We start from the raw sequence: 21,520 nt of genomic DNA, 5'->3' as shown, positions 1-21,520 counted from the left end.
TCTCCTACACCTACCTGCTGCTGTCCTCCCCGGCTCATCCTCCGTTATTATCCTGGCATGGTCTCCTCCCTTCATCCGAGGGTGTGAGCCTCTTCACCAAGCTGTGTCATCAGCTCCCTGGTTCCTGTGAACCCCCCTCTGCCTCACGTAACCCTAACCATCACCAGCTCTCCTCCCTCCGTAGCTTACTGCTGTCAAAGACAGTAATGGCCGTCCTCTGTGATGTCGTTACGTAATGCTCTTTCTTCCCCGTGCCGTAGAAATGAATGATAACATATTGGCGGTATTAAACCATTGGTTTCTGCTGTAGTTTTACTGAAAGAAAAATACACAATCTGCTCTCCGGGTTGATAAGTCCATTGTCAGCTGGTCTTATTAGCTGCTGCCTCAGTTGATGTGTCTGCTCTTTTATTTTTTTTCTGTGTACTCTCCCACTTGGTCTGTCTGCTTTCACTGTCGATATGTTTGCTGAACGTGGTCTTGTGTGTGTGTGTGTGTGTGTGTGTGTGTGTGTGTGTGTGTGTTATATGATAAAAGTGGTTATACACGATGCTGTTCGTGTATCCTTAGGAGGTTTTGTGTGTGTGTGTGTGTTGTGCAAGACATACGTATGTGCTTGTCTGAATGTAGTACATGGATTTTCTTCGATACATATAATTGCTTCGGTTTATGTAGAAACTTGTCTGATGTTTTTGATGTTACGTTTCCTTTTTTCCTAATTTCCCCCAGTGTTTGTGTGGATGCTTTTATTGGTGATTTTTTTTTTTCATTTCATTGTTTTTATTTATGCCTTTGATTATTTTTTCTCGTGTTTTCATTTATATAATTATTTTGTTCTTTCTACATATCCGTTTGTATGTTATGGGTGTTTCATTGCATCTCAGTATGTTCGTCTGGAATGTTTCTAGATTTGTAGTGTGTTCTTCATTATGTGATTACTTGTGCGAAAGTGCATGAAGAGGCGTGGAAGAAAACCACAAGAACATAGACTGTTGTAGGTGGTAAATTGTAGGCGACCACCGACCACGGAGGCACAGCACTGCGACTCGGGGTTAGGGAGAGTTAGTCACGTGACACACACACTCCATTGGCTGTCAAGTTCCCTTTCCTGGCCCAGGTTGCTTTCTTTTTTCTGCCTAACACTTGGGTTGCTGGCATTCAGTCCACACACACACACACACACACACACACACACACACACACACACACACACACACACACACACACTCTCTCGTGTTGTGCCCTCTTTATATTTTTCATATTTTTTTTTAACCGTGTCATCAGTGTTTTAAAGACTTAGAGTTATGATCAGGTCACCCCATCCTCTGTCTTCCAAACTGGGCAGATTTAAAGCCTTTAACTTTCCCGGTGACTCTGCTCTCTTAATTCTGGTGCCGATTCTTGTTTCTCTCCTCTGGACCTTCTCCATAAGCTCTTTGTACTTCTGTAGATTTCGGTGACCAAACTTGAGAAGCATATTCTGATGTTTGCCCTATTTAGAATGTGAAAAGCTTTCTGAACATTTTTCCCTATCCATGCATGTGATTGCAGTTCTAATATTTGCTCGTTAAACATGTTGGCGGCAGATCAGGGGCGATGCCGATCGACCCCCAGGTCCCTCTCTGACGTAGTAGCCTTTTGGTACAGCAGGCATAGGGGGAGAGAGACTCTGTAAGATATTACCTCTGAAATCATCAAGTGCTGTGAACACAATAAGAGAAAACACTTCTTAACATCCATACTGTTCTCCATACTGCCTCCTGGTGTGGACGGGAGTGAGGTTTAAGAAAGCTAGGCTGTGGTGGTTACGTGGACCTGTGTGCCTGCTGGCCCGCCCGCGGCCTTGAACAGCATAGTCGACCGACGGCCCGCCCGACTCGGCAGCTTTAACGCAGCCTGAACTGGAGGGTGAGAACATCGTAAGACAGTGTGAGTTTGAAAATCACCCCTTCCTGTTTCACTGCTGACATTGTAGTCTTTCATGCGTGTCGAGTACTCACATTGGGAACCGTGCCTTACAGTACTTGACCGGTGTAGATAATGACATACCTCTCCCGTCTAGGCTGTAGAATGCACCCTCGTTTTCTGTCGTAGCCTTTTCCACGAGCGTCCATAGACGTGTTGTGAGAGATCTGTGCACACTCTTCCGACGATTGCAGTTTTTCGCCTGTTCCCTGGCGATGTAAGCACACAACAGCCGGGAGAGTGTGTGTGTGCCTGGGAGAGCGTCATCATTGGTCTGCCTCACTTGTCTTGCATCTCGTCCTCTCCTTAGATGAGGCAACTGTTGCTTTATGTTCCATAAAGATGAGATCATCTGACGTCACGATTCCCATGGTGTTTTACGTAACTCTGTCGAGATCTGGTGGCATTCGTCTCCATCTGAGTGTTTTATCTTTCATACTATCCGTCACTTCCCGCATTAGCGAGGTAGCGTTAAGAACAGAGGACTGGGCCTTTGTGGTAATATCCTCAACTGGCCCCCTTCTCTGTTCCTTCCTTTGGAAAATTTAAAAAAAAAAAAAACGAGAGGGGAGGATTTCCAGCCACCCGCTCCCTCCCCTTTTAGTCGCCTTCTACGACACTCAGGGAATACGTGGGAAGTATTCTTTCTCCCCTATCCCCGAGTGTTTTATATATATATATATATATATATATATATATATATATATATATATATATATATATAGATAGATAGATAGATAGATAGATAGATAGATAGATTTATATTGCTACAATAACTGAATAGTTAAAACTTACTGCCTTTAAAGAGCATGTTATCATCACTGTTCCCCCCCGGAGAACTTGTTATAAGTGTGTAACTTCTCTGTCTTTTGCTGCTGATTATTCCGTTGTCATCTGCTTAGGATGGCATGAACCCAGGATTACTGTCTGCATTCATGTGACGATGAGAAGCATAAAGTTACAGGTGCAGTTCGTTGAGGAGGTGAGGATACCGTGGCGGTTGTGACGACAACCCACATTAACTCCGTATATGCGTCGCGTTCGTTAATAAAGTCGTGGGTCTCTCCTCGCACGTGTCCAGTTATTCCCTTGATGCGAAGGGTGTTTACTATGAGGGGGGTTTTAGCACCCTGTGTGCATCTCGTATCAGAATTCCTTTGGTTTCTCCGGCGCCTGTACCGTCGTACTGTCGTGATCGAGAGAGAGAGAGGAGAGAGAGATAGAGGCAGGATCTTCCACGCCCTTGAAACATTGTTGCTCTGGGTTATGTAAATTGTTTGATTTAATGAGATCAGTCGAAAATTTCGTGATGTTATTTCTGTGGGTCGGTAGAGTTTTTGGAGTTGATTTTCTCGCTCTTCTCTGGAGTCGGGCTTCTACTTAAGTTAGTTTCTGACCTGGGATTATGTCAGTCTCGGCTTTTTCTCCCGAAGATGTTAGTGTTCCTGCTTACTGGGTTATGTGTATCATTGAGAAGGATAGAAATCTAGGGGTCTTGTCCAATGGAATGCATACATGGTGGAGTTTGTGGATGAGTCTTCAGGGTGAGGGTGATGAGGGTAGACTGTGGAGCTCCTGTGTACTGTACACTGTTGCTGAGGGTCTAAGCTGGGAGTTTGATGCACCGGTCTACAGTAAACTGGTTCTCAGGGTGTAGCCGGGCGGTTAGTGTACTAGTTTACACGTAAACAAAGTGTCGAGGTTGTAGCCTGATGGGGGATGGAGGGGTGTAGCGATGATCAAGTGTGTAGTCGTGTGGTGTTGAGGGCGTAGGTCGGTGTGGCTGCGCTGTGAGCGGGGCTGGGTGTTGACGTTGCCTCTGTCGCACCGCTCAATACTGACGGTGCACGTGCTGTCCGCGCGTGGGCCGCCGCGTGTAGGCGGGGCCTGGTTCGGGCCACACTCGCTAGGAACTTAGGCGGGCAGGGGCGGGTTAGAAGGGGGATAAAGATAAACAAAAATCAATACGTACGAGATGAAAGGAAGGCTGGAAAGAAAGGTCTGATGTATGGCGGTAATACGAAGATATAGAGAGGAAGGGACGGTTGAATTATTGAATAGGTGACAGTAGATATGTAAAGTGTAGATACAGATGTATGGCAAGAATGGGTTGATGTGAATGGTTAAGTTGAATACAAAAAGCCAAGTTGGAAGTAAGGAAATGGAGTGAGGAACCCAGCATAGTGTTACTGAGGGAAGCAGCTGTAGGCAACGTGTGTGTACTGGTAGAGCAGGGGAGCCTATTCCGAGTGCTGCCACCGCCAGCTGACTGACTGCTTGGTTGACTTGACTGATTAACTGACTCACAGACTGGGTGGCTGGTTTACGAGATGCTTAACTGGTTTACTGCTTAAGGACGTACAGGTATTCTATGGCAGCAAAATTTCTGGCCGTGTATAAAGGATGTGCGTTAACCACTCTTCATCTACTGATAGATCGCTCACAGTTTCTGTCGCTTTACTTTTCTTTCGCTGCTCTGTTTTGATGGTACTGTGGCTGCCTCCCGTTGACAGAGCAACTCTGGCTCTCGTTTCTTGTCTAACTCTACCTTAGATGACTGTCAGTCTTTCACCCCTTGATGCTCCTCTTCCTAATCCAATGCTCCTCCCCGTTATCTCTTTTTTTCGAACTGTCCGCTTGTCTCTTTGGACAGAAGCAAAGCTTATGAACCTGATGGCATCCATCCCCGTGTACAAGAGAACTTACACCTGTGCTTGCTCAGAACTTTTCCTTCTTGGAAGTATGCACTGGTATATTCCATCCCTAAGAAGGGTGGACACGTCCTAACCCTCCAACTAAAAGGCTGTTGAAAGCGACTTCCACTATTTCCAAAGTCTTTAAATCGCTACTCATCTCCCGTATCCTCAGACATCTTGAACCTCACAGTCTTCTCTCTGATCACCAGTATGGCTCCCGTAGGGCGAGATCCGCTGGTAGATAGCCTTTCCTATCTTACTAATGTCTGGTTATTATCCAGGACAGATTTTGGGGAATACCTATGTAGTTGCCCTTGATATATCCAAAGATTTATACACAGGGTGTGGCATCGGGGCCTCGTCTGTAAGTTTCCCTCTTTTAGCTTCCCTCCCTCACTTTGCTCTCTCATATCAAGCTTCCACCGCCTTTCTCCATCAACATCGATGTCCCTCAAGGTTCTTCCCTGTCTCCTACACTATTTCTCCTTCTTATCAACGATTTCCTTCCATATACAAATAATCATAGGCACTCACACGCTGACGATTCATCACTACATTTCTCCACTTCATTGTGCTCCTTCCTTTCTCGCTCGATCTGCATTATCGTCACGACACAACCTCCTCAATAAACCCAGACTGAGGCAGGATATCTCCGTGGGCTAGACGAGATCTGATTAAAAGTTTGATTCCTCCAAGACCAAATTTCTGCCCATTTCTATAATGAAAATTTCTCAACTTTCTCCTTCGACGGTTCTGTAATTCCACCTCGTGACTCGGTGGACTTACTTGGTATTACATTAGCATCCACACTATCTTGGAAACCTCGCATTACGGAAATAGCCAAGTCTGCCTCTAAGAAACTGAGAGTCCTGAATAGATGTCGAAATTTCTTTTCTTCCGAACAGTTGCTCCGTTTAATACAAAGGATTGACCCGTTCTTGTATGGTGTACTGCTCTCACATTTAGGGTGGTTCTATCTCTGCATCCTTACTTGACATAGTTGAGTCGATAGCGGTCTGACTTATCAACTCTCCCAGGCTAACTTCAGAACTTGATCCACTTCCTTACGCCGCAATATTTGTTCACTTTCCCTCTTTTTAACTTATTGCTTTGGTTTTTGCACCCGAGAGCTGACTGCTTGTGTGCCCCCCACAACTAGCTTGACCACGCGATACTCGGCAAACTGCTGTATCACATGATGACTGTGTAGCCATAGGCAACTCAAGGGTGGGCCGTTTTGAAAACTGTTTCTTTCCCTACATCTCGAAGCTTCGCAACTTTCTGTCCTTTTAATTCGTTCCCAATATCTATGAACATGGCACTTTTTAAAAGACAGGTTTTTCTTTTTCTCCGAAATTCGTAAATACTTTCCCTTGATTCTTCGTTTTTCCTTTCACGAACCTCTTGATATTTCAGTTAAGGCCCAGCCTTAATGTGGACTTTCTCTCTCCCCCCAAGGAGGGAGGGGATTTCTTACGTTCATCTTTTATTTTGTGGAATCTGATCGTGAGGACATTATAGATCTGTCACCGGCCTGATTTTGTGCGCTTTACCTCCGTGAATAACAATTATTGTAACAAACATAGGTAACGTCTGAATTTTTGACTAGGTTGCTGGTATAATCTTATGTTGGTTGACCGGTTGTGAAAGGCAAGAGTGTTATGCTGTATCTTGCGATGTGAAAGGTAATTTATAGACCTGTTCATCCTTCTCTTTGATGCCTTTGGATCATGCTCTGATAGTGCAAACAAAATTTCATGTGAGAGAAACAAGTTCTTGCATATCGACCATTAGATCCTTCGTGGCCCCGTTGCGTTTCACATTGCCTCTTTACTCGGATTACCCCGCCATCCAGTCGGTAGTGGGCTTTTGAGCGGGAAGGAAGTGAGCGCAGTTCATGGTGAGTGGCGGTTGATAAAGGTAGTGAGAGCAGTCCATTTAGCCTGACCATTGGCTACGGCTAAAGAGTGTGAGGGCAGTACAAGTACCTTGGCCATGGGCGCTTGTCAAGCAGATGAAAGCAGTGCAGGTAGCATGGCCAGTCTAGCCTGTTAGCGAAGGAAGCGAGAGCACCACAAGTTGCCTGGCTGTGCATGTCGTCTGGCCACTGCCGTTAGTGGGGGAAGGCAAGAGCAGGACAAGTAGCCTGGCCATGGCCATTACTGAAGGAGGTGAGAGCGTTACATGGAATCTGGCCGTGGCTTTTACTGACGGTGAGGGTGACAACAGTTAACTGGGCCAACTGTGCCTGGAACATCCTAGAAGGTATGGTTCCCAGCTTGCATTAAGGAATGATATACTTCTGGCAAGACAAACGTGAAGGACTTTGTAAAATACTTCCTTTGACATCCAAAGGTGACACATACACAAAAAGAAAGAACACCTTCAGCATCCGGGACCCAAGCGTCTACAATACCTTGCCAGCTGCCATTAGAGATAATATGAGATGCACAGTGCAAAAGTTCAAGAGTGCACTGGAGAAAGTACCTACAAAGTGTACCAGGCCAGCTAGGCTGTGTCTCTGAGGGTTGCATCTACCAACAGCGGCTTGGTCGACCAACGACCCAATCCATGAGTCTGGGCACAACTCAGGGTGAAGACCCCCTAATACTTCACCAGGAACCCTCCTACTTCCTTGGGTCCGATCACTGGTACTGCCCTCACCTCTATCATAAGTATCAATGGCCAGGCTGCATGTAATTCTTTTCTTTCACATTCAGTGATCACCATGACCACGGCGGTACCTGTACTTTGAGTAATGGCTTTGACCAGGCTACGTGTGCAGCCACATTAGCGTGATGGATCGCAAGGTGGAGAACTTCAAGAAATCCCTTGGGTAATTAAGCTTAACATTCATGGCCTCAAACAACCAAACCAATTAGAATAGCATCAGAGGAGCTTAGAAGGAGTCTCAGCTGTATGAGTAGAAAAGCCTTTGGAACCAATGTTCTTTTAAGCTCCAGTAACACATAAGTCCACATCAATGCCAGGCCCTAATTGAAATGTGAAGAAGGTTTAATTAGGGGGACAAATAAGAAAAGCGGAATAAATATTTGAAGAGTTTTGGAGGTGGAAAACTTCCCTTTTGGAAAGAGTCAGATTATGATTGGAAAAATGAGGGAGGGGAAGGGGTGCTGCAACGTTTCAAGTTCTAGGGAAAGCTTTAGATATCAAAATAGCCCACTCATGAGTTGCCAAAGGTCACATGGTAATTGCGTGATGCAATAGAATGCCAAGTAATACGTTTTGTATCTAGTGGTTGGGGTACACAAGCAGCCAGCTCTCTGGATCAAAAACTATAGTAATGCCTATACTAGAGGAAGAGAACCAATATTGCAGTAGCCTGGTCCCAGCACGGACTGTGGGGATGAAGACCCCCGAAGACTTCGTCATGTATAGGGCAAGTGGGTCAGTTTGCGAGGTGAGACTTATAAGAATTGATAAGTCGAACTGCTTTAGACTCACCTCTGTCTTGTAAATAAGCAGAACTGAAACCTGCCTGCAGTACTAGGGTGGATCAGTCCTCCTTTGTGTAGATGGAGCACCTTTTTATCAGTGAAGACATTACTGCATTTGGTAACGTCCACTAACATGTCTCGCGATAGGTTTGTTTACTACTTTCTTGTCATTATTGTCAGCCTTAAGCAGAAATGAGCAAGGCAGAAGCCTCGGGCTTCATGCTAGATGTTGCCTTGTTCTGTTTGTACACAAGTATTTCTCAAAAAAAAAAAAAAAACCGAATTCTCTGGCATTGTTGCCTGTTGAAAGTGGCATATTCAAGTTGCATTTTCACATCAGTGTTCTAGACACAGCTCATCTCTGCCGCACTACAAACACTTATTCGGGTTATTACAAAACCCGTTATGCTTCTAGTGCAACTCTCTTAGTGAAGACACTGAAGACTTATTCTTTAGTTATCCTTCGTTAACCCTACACAGACGTACAGACAACGCCACCATACCTCTTGACGTGTGGTGATGCCCAGTTGACATGGCTGGCTTTCTGAGTGCTGCGGTAGCCCTATAGAAGGGTATTTCTACGAAGGAAAATGATTAAGTGAAAATACTCCCAGGATTTAGAATGTTGTGCTTTTGACTATAGGTTAAATTTACTCATATGAAATCAGAAAATATGTGTAGCTTGCAACATTTTCTGGTCCTTTCATATTTTTGTGAGAGTACTTGAACATGTTGAATTGCGTTTGTGTACTGATATTCACATGTAATCAACAGTTTGTGCCTCAAAATATAGAAAATCAGTATAGATTTTGATTCACTTTTTTGGATTTTCATGTTATATAAGTGTACATCTGAACCCTAACTATCGTCCATTTACTGTGTGCACATATGTCTTTAACTAACATAGCCCTCACTGAATCATTCTCCTTTTGTTCTAAAGTTGTTTTTTTTTCCCCCCCTCCACAGACTGATGGGAGTGCGAGCTTTCTGCGGGCAGCGCGGGCGGGGAATTTGGAGAAGGTGCTGGAGTTCCTCAAGACGAATACCGACATCAATACCTGCAATGCTGTGAGTACAGAGGAACCTTCCTCTTAAGAGTCTTACTTTATACTTCGGTCCCTTTACTGAGAGATCTAGACTGGGTGACCTTGCTAGTTTATTTATGCTTTTTTTTTTTTTTTTTTTTACTGTATTGTAACAAAATAAAGGTAAGGTATGGGTCAAACTTGGTAATGACATCTCAGATTAATCTTCTTCGCAGGGCAAGTTCTCTGCCAAAGAAGACATTTGTTAATAGCGGATATCCGGTTGTTGTTGTTGTTTGTAACATTGACCACCAACTTATGATGGGATTATGTTCTTGGGAAATGTGTCATAAGTGGAGCAACCCATTGTCTGGGGGATTGTATTTCCAACCACAGTTTTTCTTTGTCTAGCTCTTTAATTATGCATGAAACCCTTTAAGAGGAGTTTGCCATGATCTCTTATTGATCATTTACATTTATATATATAATAAAGACTACAAAAAATGTGGAGATGAGAGCTTTAGGAGGTGGTGGAATGGGATTAAGTGGAGTGAGGAGTACTGGGAGGGAGAGGAAGGGTCACTAGGGTTGTCCACATCAGGGGTTTTCAGACTCCCTGAAGCCACAAACCTCTTTGTTAGTCGGTCGATTAACGGAACCAACCCCAAGAGGTTCCATCCTTCAGCAGTGGAAACATTGAGAAAAACTGACATGTGTAGCTCCTTACACATGTTCTTACAGTGTAGGAATATAAGTCTTAATATCAGCATGTTGGTTTATTACGTCGAGTGAAAGACTAAGCCATTAAGATGCATATAAGATGCATATACCTCTCTTGTGGACTAAGAGATTTGAATCTAGAACCACTGTTATCCTCACCTTATGAACCTGAGCAAGCAGCATTTAATCATCAGCTGTGTGATTACTGGAGATGCTCCAGTGTTCTGTTGTGACTACATTAGGGGTGCAGCACATCAAATATTGATAGAGTTGCCAGTTCTGTGTAGGGTTCTGAATCTTGATTATCTCATTATTCTCTTTAGAAGATACATTGTAAATGTATCTCAAACACTATCAGCCCAGACCTTTTTTTTTTTTTTTCTTTATATATCCTTTTTCAGTCACTCTTTCATTGAAAACACAAAAACGGATTAACAAAACAAAGATCATAGAATTAAGCCATTCATCACGTACGACTCACGCATGACATTCCCTTCCCACGCAAGCATCATGAACACTTAGAGCAATACGAGCTAAATGCCATCAGAACACACTAACTGGCACTAGATTTGAATAAGAAAAAGAAGACCCTCAACATCTTTTACAAACAATTCATCAACTACACTTTAAGCTATGCCTCACTTGCTTGGTCTTCCACCCTCTGAAAAGCAAGTATAACAAAGCTGCGTGCCACACAAGATAGTGCACTCAGAACAATCACTGGCTGCCTACCAACCTAAAGCACTCAACATCTCAATGATACAAAGATCCTCCCAGTACAGTCTCACCTAAACTTGCTTGGCATTCATATCTATACAGCAACATTAGACATCTCCCACAGAAAGCCCCTCCACCACCACCAGAGTAGAAATTAAAGCTTACCCCTGCTTCACCCTTCAGTAACCACCTATTCACGGGTCCCCTCTCTCCCAACAAATGTAATACTAACAAAACGCATACACGCTGAAATAACTCGTCTAACACTGAACATCCGACTTCCCTACACAGTCTTGAACACCAGCTCACCAGACATACACTTACCAGAAACCACACTCCCGTCTACGCTCTAGACAACACTACAAACATCGTTTCAACATGTCTTAAGACCCTTCGCACCTACGATGCATCTACCATAACGATGACTTCTAGTACATACTATACAACTCATTTGCCCTGCTGTCTGTGCACGTAGACTCATACCCAACACATGATTTACGGGCCCGACCAGTGGAGTGACCAGGGTGTTGATTGAACAGGAGAGGGCTTGGGTTGGCACAGTGGATGCTCCTTTAAAATTGTAAGCACAGTGAACCCTCGCTGTATTGGATTGATTGGGGGAGACCTCGTCCGGTAAATTCATTTTACCTATATATCCAATTGATTCGCCACATCAGACCTTCATTAGGTGCAATGAACATGTATTATACACAGAGCATGTGACTGGAGTGTAGTTTTAAGTAGAGGATGTGCGGATCAGGTGTTTGCTCTGAAGAAATAGACAAACGATGATTTTATGAAGCATTCTTAGATCTAGAGAAAACATTTGACGGGCTTGTCAGTGAGGTGATGGCACTGATTGCATTTTCAGATGTGGCTCCAGAGTTAGGGAGAGTGTGCAGGAGAATGTTGATAGTAAATGTGAATGAAAGGTAATTTAGCAGTGTAAAGAGACGGGTTAGTTGGGGCGGACGTTAGTTTGATTGGAGAAAACCTGGAAGAAGTGGTTATAGATGCCTAGTAATGAACTTGGCAGCGAATGGAACCATTGAAGCTGAGGTGAGTCATCGGGTGGATGAGAGGTAAAAGTTTTGGATGCATGCAGGAATGTGTGTGGAAAGAATAGTTTTTATATGCCAGGGCAAAAATTGTCATGTTTGATGGTATAGTAGTCTCGTTGGTCTATGGATGTGCTAACTAGTTGAGAATCTATGAAAGAAGATAAATGTGTTGAAAATACACCTCCTTTTCGTAGAATTGTATTTTGTTTCATACCTAACGCGACTGTCTCCTCACGGGCCGAGCACCAATCACACAGCGGGATCACGATCATGTGGCCATGCTCGGCCAATCACCCTACTCCTGCAGCTTGTCGAGGCTACGTCACCACCTTTTAGGATGTGGTAGTGAGCACAGGTTCTGCTGACCAGCTCCTTCTCGCAAGGCCTATCGCATAACTTTGACCATATGCGCTCGCTCTCTTTTTGATTTTATTCTATTTCTCCATTAACTTCTGTCGTGAAAAGCATGGCGCGTGTCGAATTTTAAAACTATACCTACGATGGTGTAGCGCCCACGGGCTCCAACCTTTTCCTGCTGGCGTAGGTGTATGTTGGGATCGTTTGTGCTGCAAAAGGCACGCTCCATTGCCATGATGGAGATCACTCTGATAGTGAAAGTGAAATTCAAAGCCGGAGCAAACTCCAACTAAGGTCGAAATCAGGAGAGGAAAATAACGTTTATAGAGCTCGTCGCTCAAGGGAGCGTACTTCATGTGGCCATGACAGATGGCTATGGGGGAGAAAATCTCTACCTCAGGATGTCAAATCCTGCGGTAAGTTATGCAACAATAAAATCACCTAAGCACCGGATGAAGAGGGATTTACAATTCAATGCCCTCCAGATATTTACTGTTTTAGATCCATTATACTGAAGAACATCAGTTACCTGCAAGTCTGTGACCTGGAACACATCAGAGATGTCATATATAAAAATAGAACAGACGAAATCTTGTTTCGGTAGATATGTCTAATAAAGCCATCGGAATTGACTCTAAACTATGCTATCTTGGCATCTCAGGCCATCAAACTGAACCGGAGCAATTTATCTCCTTGCTCACATGCTATAAGTGTAATGCAGGTAATGTCCACATCAAGAGGAATGTGACAGACCCTTTGATTACATGATTTGCTCACTGTGAGCAGAAAAGAGCCACTTATGAAGAGAATGCCAAGCAAATAGCCAAAAATGCCTTTTGCAAAAAAAAATCACCCGGACGCAGCAACGAAAATTATCTCAGGAAAAAACAAAGAAGAGCAAAGGTTTTGTAATATAGTATGTACAAGGAAAGCAAAGCTTGGACAAACTGACCTGAAACAAGACCCGGCCCAACTTTTTTGTTTTGTGGGTCACAAAACATCCCAGGCACGAAAATGAACACCCTGAATTCTTACGAGAACCTTTAAAGAACCTTAACAAAAAGAAATACTTGCCGTAATAGAAGAGAAAAAGACCTTGGCTTCTACCAACTCAGCTAGAGCAATTGTGTACTTCCAAAGCCTGTCACAGATATAGCCGGGCTCTCGGAATATGAGGCTTTACGTATAATAGCATATACCTTAGAATTAATGTTCAATCAAACAGATCGAGTGAACTCGCAAGACCAGAACCCAGAGACACATGCCACCAACCCAAACGACTCTAACCTCTGCGCATTTAGTTTCCCCACAGTCCACCCAACTCACCACGAAGCACTCCGTGCCTCACCACGCTAGTTTGTCCTCACACACACACACACACACACACACACAAATAACCTCCGGTCCCCATCTACACGGGAACACGACCAGCCAACCTCGAACCTAGAAGAAACCCCACACCCCTCTGGCTCACGAGACGAACAAAACACTTAACAACATTAGAACTGGAATGTACTGTGCAGCCCTGTTTCCCCCTTTTAGAAATTGAAATACAAGAAGGGGAGGGTTTTCACCCCCCCCCCCCCCTGCTTGCTCCCCTTTTCATCGCCTTCTACGACCCGCAGGGATTCAATAAGTGGGAAGTATTCTTTCTCCACTGTCCCCAGGGATATATATATTATTATACTTTGTCGTTGTCTCCCGCGTTAGCGAGGTAGCACAAGGAAACAGACGAAAGAATGGCCCAACCCACCCACATACACATGTATAAACGTACACGTCCACACGCGCACATATACATACCTATACATTTCAACGTATGCATATATATACATACACAGACATATACATATGGACACATGTGCATAATTCATACTTGCTGCCTTTATTCATTCTCGTCGCCACCCCGCCACATATGAAATGACAACCCCCTCCCCCGCATGCGCGCAAGGTAGCGCTAGGAAAAGACAACAAAGGCCACATTCGTTCACACTCAGTCTCAAACTGTCATGTATAATGCACTGAAACCACAGCTCGCTTTCCAAATCCAGGCCCCTCAAAACTTTCCATGGTTTACCCCGTATGCTCCACATGCCCTGGTTCAATCCATTGACATCACGTTCCAATTCACTCTATTCCTTGCACACCTTTCACCCTCCTGCATGTTCAGGCCCTGATCACTCAAAATCTTTTTCACTTCATCCTTCCACCTCCAATTTGGTCTCCCACTTCTCCTCGTCCCCTCCACCTCTGACACATATATCCTCTTTGTCAAGCTTTCCTCACTCATTCTCTCCATGTGACCAAACCATTTCAATACACCCTCTTCTGCTCTCTCATCCACACTCTTTGTATTAACACACATCTCTCTTACCCTTTCATTACTTACTCGATCAAACCACCTCACGCCACATATTGTCCTCAAACATCTCGTTTCCAACACATCCACCCTCCTCCGCACAACCCTATCTATTATCATACATAATCGATGCTTCCCACATCAGCGACATAGTACCAGGAAACAGACGAAGAATGGTCCATCCACTCACATATACACAAACACCCACACACGCACATACACATATCAACACGCACACATACATGCACTCATTCACACCCATCCACCCCCGGTGCCACCCCACCCCACAGGAGACAGCATCGCCATTTCCTGTGTCAGCGAGGTAGTGCTAGTAAACAGGCGAAGATTGACCCATCCACTCATATACACATGTATAAACATAAGCGCCCATACATGCACATCTACATATTCATTCTTGCTTGCCTTAATCCATTCTTGGTGCTACCCTTCCCCACAGGAAAAAGCATCGCTACCCCTTGCTTCAGTGAGGTAGCACCACTTAAACAGACGAAAAGGCCACATTTGTTCACACCCTGCAAGGCAGTTGAAATTGCAGAGTTAGAAAGTGTTCGGAGATCATTCACAGCCCAAATTAATGTGGTAAAGGAACTAGATTACTGGGAATGGCTGAAATATACAAGATGATACACCCCTCCCTGGAGGGGTGTATCATCATCTGTATGAGGGAAATCCTAGAAGGTATGGTTCCCTACTTACATTCAGGAAAAACATCCCACAGGCATGACAGGCATGGAAGACTTTTTAGAGCTCTACTTTTGAATGAAAAAGGTGTGATATGCATATAAAGACACATTCAGGGCCCAAGACTCTTCAGCACCTTAGTTAACATCAGAAACAGTATTGGATGCTCATTAGAAAAGTTTAACAGTGTCGTGGATAAATGCTGAAAAGATGTACCAGATCAGCTAGGCTGTGGGGGCTATGCAGCTTCTAATTGCTTGGTTGACCAGTGACCCAATACAACAGCCTGTGCTCAGCCTGGGTTGGTTGGGATGAAGATCCGTGAAGACTTCACCTGGAATTTACCAGGTATTCACCTCACTGCGTACATCTACAAACTATGTTGTTACAGTCCTGTTACAGAACTTGTTCCTTATCTCCACATGCACCCATCCCCCCTTTACATGGGATCACAGTATGTGATTTTTCTATTCTGTGAGGAATCTACTTTTGCCAATTTCTCTTTTTATGTGGTAGAAATTTGTTACTTTGTGGGTGTGTGCCATAGAAAGCGAGCCAAAATATCCCAGTTTTCTCTTTGTTAATTTGTTAGTTATATGTAATTTCTCCTTGAGCGAGATTTTTGCCAGAGAGCGTTATTGGATTACGTGTTAATTGACAGGCGCAACTGGAGGGATGTCTGATCATTATCTTGTGGAGGCTAAGGTGAAGATTTGTATGGGTTTTCAGAAAAGAAGAGTGAATGTTGGGGTGAAGAGGGTGGTGAGAGTAAGTGAGCTTGGGAAGGAGACTTGTGTGAGGAAGTACCAGGAGAGACTGAGTACAGAATGGAAAAAGGTGAGAACAATGTAAGTAAGGGGAGTGGGGGAGGAATGGGATGTATTTAGGGAATCAGTGATGGATTGCGCAAAAGATGCTTGTGGCATGAGAAGCGTTGGAGGTGGGTTGATTAGAAAGGGTAGTGAGTGGTGGGAGGAAGAAGTAAGATTATTAGTGAAAGAGGAGAGAGAGGCATTTAGACGATTTTTGCAGGGGAAAAATGCAATTGAGTGGGAGATGTATAAAAGAAAGAGACAGGAGGTCAAGAGAAAGGTGCAAGAGGTGAAAAAGAGGGCAAATGAGAGTTGGGGTGAGAGAGTATCATTAAATTTTAGGGAGAATAAAAAGATGTTCTGGAAGGAGGTAAATAAAGTGCGTAAGACAAGGGAGCAAATGGGAACTTCAGTGAAGGGCGCAAATGGGGAGGTGATAAGTAGTGGTGATGTGAGAAGGAGATGGAGTGAGTATTTTGAAGGTTTGTTGAATGTGTTTGATGATAGAGTGGCAGATATAGGGTGTTTTGGTTGAGGTGGTGTGCAAAGTGAGAGGGTTAGGGAAAATGATTTGGTAAACAGAGAAGAGGTAGTAAAAGCTTTGCGGAAGATGAAAACCGGCAAGGCAGGAGGTTTGGATGGTATTGCAGTGGAATTTATTAAAAAAGGGGATGACTGTATTGTTGACTGGTTGGTAAGGTTATTTAATGTATGTATGACTCATGGTGAGGTGCCTGAGGATTGGCGGAATGCGTGCATAGTGCCATTGTACAAAGACAAAGGGGATAAGAGTGAGTGCTCAAATTACAGAGGTATAAGTTTGTTGAGTATTCCTGGTAAATTATATGGGAGGGTATTGATTGAGAGGGTGAAGGCATGTACAGAGCATCAGATTGGGGAAGAGCAGTGTGGTTTCAGAAGTGGTAGAGGGTGTGTGGATCAGGTGTTTGCTTTGAAGAATGTATGTGAGAAATACTTAGGAAAGCAAATGGATTTGTATGTAGCATTTATGGATCTGGAGAAGGCATATGATAGAGTTGATAGAGATGCTCTGTGGAAGGTATTAAGAATATATGGCGTGGGAGGCAAGTTGTTAGAAGCAGTGAAAAGTTTTTATCGATGATGTAAGGCATGTGTACGTGTAGGAAGAGAGGAAAGTGATTGGTTCTCAGTGAATGTAGGTTTGCGGCAGGGGTGTGTGATGTCTCCATGGTTGTTTAATTTGTTTATGGATGGGGTTGCTAGGGAGGTGAATGCAAGAGTTTTGGAAAGAGGGGCAAGTATGAAGTCTGTTGTGGATGAGAGAGCTTGGGAAGTGAGTCAGTTGTTCGCTGATGATACAGCGCTGGTGGCTGATTCATGTGAGAAACTGCAGAAGCTGGTGACTGAGTTTGGTAAAGTGTGTGAAAGAAGAAAGTTAAGAGTAAATGTGAATAAGAGCAAGGTTATTAGGTACAGTAGGGTTGAGGGTCAAGTCAATTGGGAGGTAAGTTTGAATGGAGAAAAACTGGAGGAAGTAAAGTGTTTTAGATATCTGGGAGTGGATCTGGCAGCGGATGGAACCATGGAAGCGGAAGTGAATCATATGGTGGGGGAGGGGGCAAAAATCCTGGGAGCCTTGAAGAATGTGTGGAAGTTGAGAACATTATCTCGGAAAGCAAAAATGGGTATGTTTGAAGGAATAGTGGTTCCAACAATGTTGTATGGTTGCGAGGCGTGGGCTATGGATAGAGTTGTGCGCAGGAGGGTGGGTGTGCTGGAAATGAGATGTTTGAGGACAATGTGTGGTGTGAGGTGGTTTGATCGAGTAAGTAATGTAAGGGTAAGAGAGATGTGTGGAAATAAAAAGAGCATGGTTGAGAGAGCAGAAGAGGGTTTTGAAATGGTTTGGGCACATGGAGAGAATGAGTGAGGAAAGATTGACCAAGAGGATATATGTGTTGGAGGTGGAGGGAACGAGGAGAAGAGGGAGACCAAATTGGAGGTGGAAAGATGGAGTGAAAAAGATTTTGAGTGATCGGGGCCTGAACATGCAGGAGGGTGAAAGGAGGGCAAGGAATAGAGTGAATTGGATCGATGTGGTATACCGGGGTTGACGTGCTGTCAGTGGATTGAATCAGGGCATGTGAAGCGTCTGGGGTAAACCATGGAAAGTTGTGTGAGGCCTGGATGTGGAAAGGGAGCTGTGGTTTTGGGCATTATTGCATGACAGCTAGAGACTGAGTGTGAATGAATGGGGCCTTTGTTGTCTTTTCCTAGTGCTACCTCACACACATGGGGAGGGGGATGGTATTCCATGTGTGGCGAGGTGGTGATGGGAATGAATAGAGGCAGACAGTGTGAATTGTGTGCATGGGTATATATGTATGTGTCTATGTGTGTATATATGTGTACATTGAGATGTATAGGTATGTATATTTGCGTGTGTGGACATGTATGTATATACATTGTGTATGGGGGTGGGATGGGCCATCTCTTTCGTCTGTTTCCTTGCGCTACCTCGCAAACGCGGGAGACAGCGACAAAGCAAAAAGAAAGAAAAAAAAAATTCCCACATAAAACAAGGGATGGGTGTAATTTTTCTTCATGTAACTTAGTTCACTTCTTTGATTCTTTGTCAGCTGTGATGTAGATTTGTGTGTGGGGGACTAAACAGACTATGTGTATATTTACATTCTGTATTTGGGCATTAAGTTTTGAATGGATGAATCGGGAATTAGGTATGGAAAGTTGCCATACTTCATTATCATCATGAGCCTGTGCCCTCAGGCAGAGTTAGCTGATTTTGTCAAGCATTTCGTTACCTCGTAGCAGTTATAATGTCAGCATGCATTCAATGTAGGCATGAAATTCACCAAGACTCATTAGATCTCAATAGTTCAAGAGACAGTACTTAAATGGAATATATCATAGTATATGTGGTAAAAAAATTGATCTTGACAGAGACGAGGGTATACAAACTCATGATATGAAAAGATAATGGCTCTGGATTTGAAATGAATGATGAGTCTGATTACAGTAGCAAGGTTGAGGAGACAGTACAATGCCCTTCTCAGGTGGGTGAATGAGGTGATGTGCTGTGGAATTGGATTCATAATGAAATTTATGTTCCTGATTTATTGGATTTTGATACCACAGCGTGCTCATATATGTATACTGCGATGTAGATTTGTATGCTGGGGACCAAATAGACTGTGTATAGTTACAATCTGTATTTGGGCACTAAATTTTGAATGGACGAATGGGGTATGAGATATGGAGAGTTGCCAAACATCATTATCGTCATGAATCAGTGCCCCCAGGCAGAGTTAGCTGATGTTGTCAAGCATTTGGTTACCTTGTAGAAGATATGATGTCAGCTGCATTCAGTTTAGGCATGAAATTCACCTAGACTCATTAGATCTCAGTGATCCAAGAGAGAGTACTTAAATGGAATATATTACAGTATATGTGGTTAGAAATTGATCTTGACAAAGGTGAGGATATACAAATTCTTAATATGAAAAGATAATGGCTCTTGATTTGAAATGAATTATGAGTCTGATGGCAGTAGCAAGGTTAAGGAGATAGTGCAATGCCCTTCACAGGTGGATGAATGAAGTGCTGTGAAATTGGGTTTGTGATGAAATTTATGATTAATTGGATTTTGATACCACAGCATCGGGAATCAGAGCTGCATGTTCAAATATGGAGAATTGTAGAGCCAACAAAACCTCCCCCTCCAAAAAAAATGAATAAATAGATAAATGGAAAAAATAATGGATTTACTTCTGACCAAAATAGGTAAATGGCAAAATACAAGTGTTAGTGAAGTGTATGTGTTTTGTTGTGTTTCTTGTATTATTTGTACTAATGCCATGTGTATGTAAAGGTGATCAAGATGATCATTGAAACAAACCCTCTTGTTCAGAAGGAAATTCATGGGAGAACTATGTCACATGGCTGCTACCTCCTCTCTCTCAGAACACTACATTTTGTAGAGAATGATATTAGAAGTGGAGGAGATATAACTTTCAAAGTAAGGCCTGTTTTGAATGGTCAGACGCTTTTTTATGAATTTAACGAACCATTAAGAGAATGTAAATAAAAGTGTACTTGTAAACATCTGGATTTTTATATTGTTATCTGATTTAGTGTGAAGTATACCAATGTTACTATTAGCATATGAAAAGTGAATTTATCTTATTGCTGAAAATATAAGAAAAATAGAAAAAGTAGCATTAGATCAGTTTCAAGTACATAAGAGAAAATTCACATCATTGCAAAAATTATTATGTGTAATAATTACTGTAAAGCAACATGAATATTTTTTTCTTTCTCTTGTGGTAGATATGGTGGGATAGTGATATTGCTCAAAGGAGATTTTTTTATTATTTTTTCTTCTAAGAAATGGGTTATTCCCCATTGTTAATTTCAAAATGAAATAATCATACATTTTCTCGTGTAGGTTTTATGTTGTTGTGTAATGTAAACATGTTACAGCAGCTTGGTCAAACAGTGACCTAACCCAACAGGCTGGGCCCAGCCCAGGCTGTGTGGGTAGAAGACATCTGAAGACTTCACCATATTCTCATGAAACCAGCATGTTTGTCCCTGGCCTACACAGGTTTCCACAGATTATGCCCTCTCCACATAATCTTTTATTTCCTACTCTTTCTGTTTCCTTTATTCACTGTATAGAATGTATGAGTGTGTTTTAGAGAATATCAGCTTTTAAGTCTTCACTTTATATGAACTTTATTTTCCTGGTAAGAACAAATAGATATTAAACCTGCTCTTCACAAGGCATAATGCGACCATTGAACTTGCCACTAGATTTTCCTCTGCTCATTCCTTGTGATCTGATTTTTCTTCGAGTTTTTTTACTATTATGGTTCGTTTAGACTAGTTACTAGTGTTCAGGAGGATTGGGCTGCCAGATTCAAGGTTAATTCAGATTCCTAAGCCTTAAGGAACCAGTGAAAATTTGAAAAATGTACGAATGATGTTCAGTACATCCACCTCCAACATTATGCACCAATACATATGGTATGAGGGGGACTTTAGGTCTCAGCACTGTATCTTGGTGAGTCCCATTCCCTGTCTCTCAATCTCCCCTCAAAAGAATACTCCTCAAACTATCCACTGAAGAATCCTTGTTATATTCAGAGGTCCCTTGCATATCACTGGTTTGTCAACCACAGTTATACCATTTTACCACCTTCTGCATCAAGATTTGAGTATCCCTGGTTTCCGTTGGCATCAAAAGAATTTTTGTTCATTTATTGGGTGAGTGTAAAGTGGCTGTGGGCTGCTTGTGCAAAGCCCAACAGACCAGATTTCTAGGAAGTGGCAGGAATAGTGTCATAACCAGGCTGTGTTGCTTGGCCAAGGATTGAGATAGTCTTTTGTGTGGTGTAGCTGGCTAGATGGTTTTTAGGATTATGGAGGTGCAGTATCAGTGCCAATATACTGCCATTGTATTATTACTTAATGTGTTCCAGATATGTAGCCCCAGTGGTTGGCAAGGGACCTCTGTAGTAGGATTTCTTATGCATTATTCCTCATAATTCCATTATATAGTAGAGTTTCTTTTGCATTATACCTTTTCATTCCATTACATTGATAGATTATTGTCAAAAAGAAAGTCAAGGCTTTATATACTTTCC

At 43.1% G+C, this 21,520-nt stretch overlaps 1 protein-coding gene across 38 annotated transcripts in view; it reads left to right on the top strand.

Annotated features, from left to right (window-relative positions):
- LOC139748583 (uncharacterized) overlaps positions 1 to 21,520 on the top strand; it is a 978,916-nt gene that overhangs the window by 353,079 nt on the left and 604,317 nt on the right. For all 38 annotated transcript variants that reach the window (XM_071661646.1, XM_071661679.1, XM_071661676.1 and 35 more), the window contains one exon: positions 9,086 to 9,187. In XM_071661646.1, coding sequence (XP_071517747.1) covers positions 9,086 to 9,187 — 102 coding nt within the window. The remainder of the gene's footprint in view (positions 1 to 9,085; positions 9,188 to 21,520) is intronic.

Source organism: Panulirus ornatus, chromosome 5 (assembly GCF_036320965.1).
Source record: "Panulirus ornatus isolate Po-2019 chromosome 5, ASM3632096v1, whole genome shotgun sequence".
NCBI lineage: Eukaryota > Metazoa > Arthropoda > Malacostraca > Decapoda > Palinuridae > Panulirus > Panulirus ornatus.
Note: the sequence above shows the minus strand (reverse complement) of the source record. Positions and strands in the feature narration are given on the sequence as shown.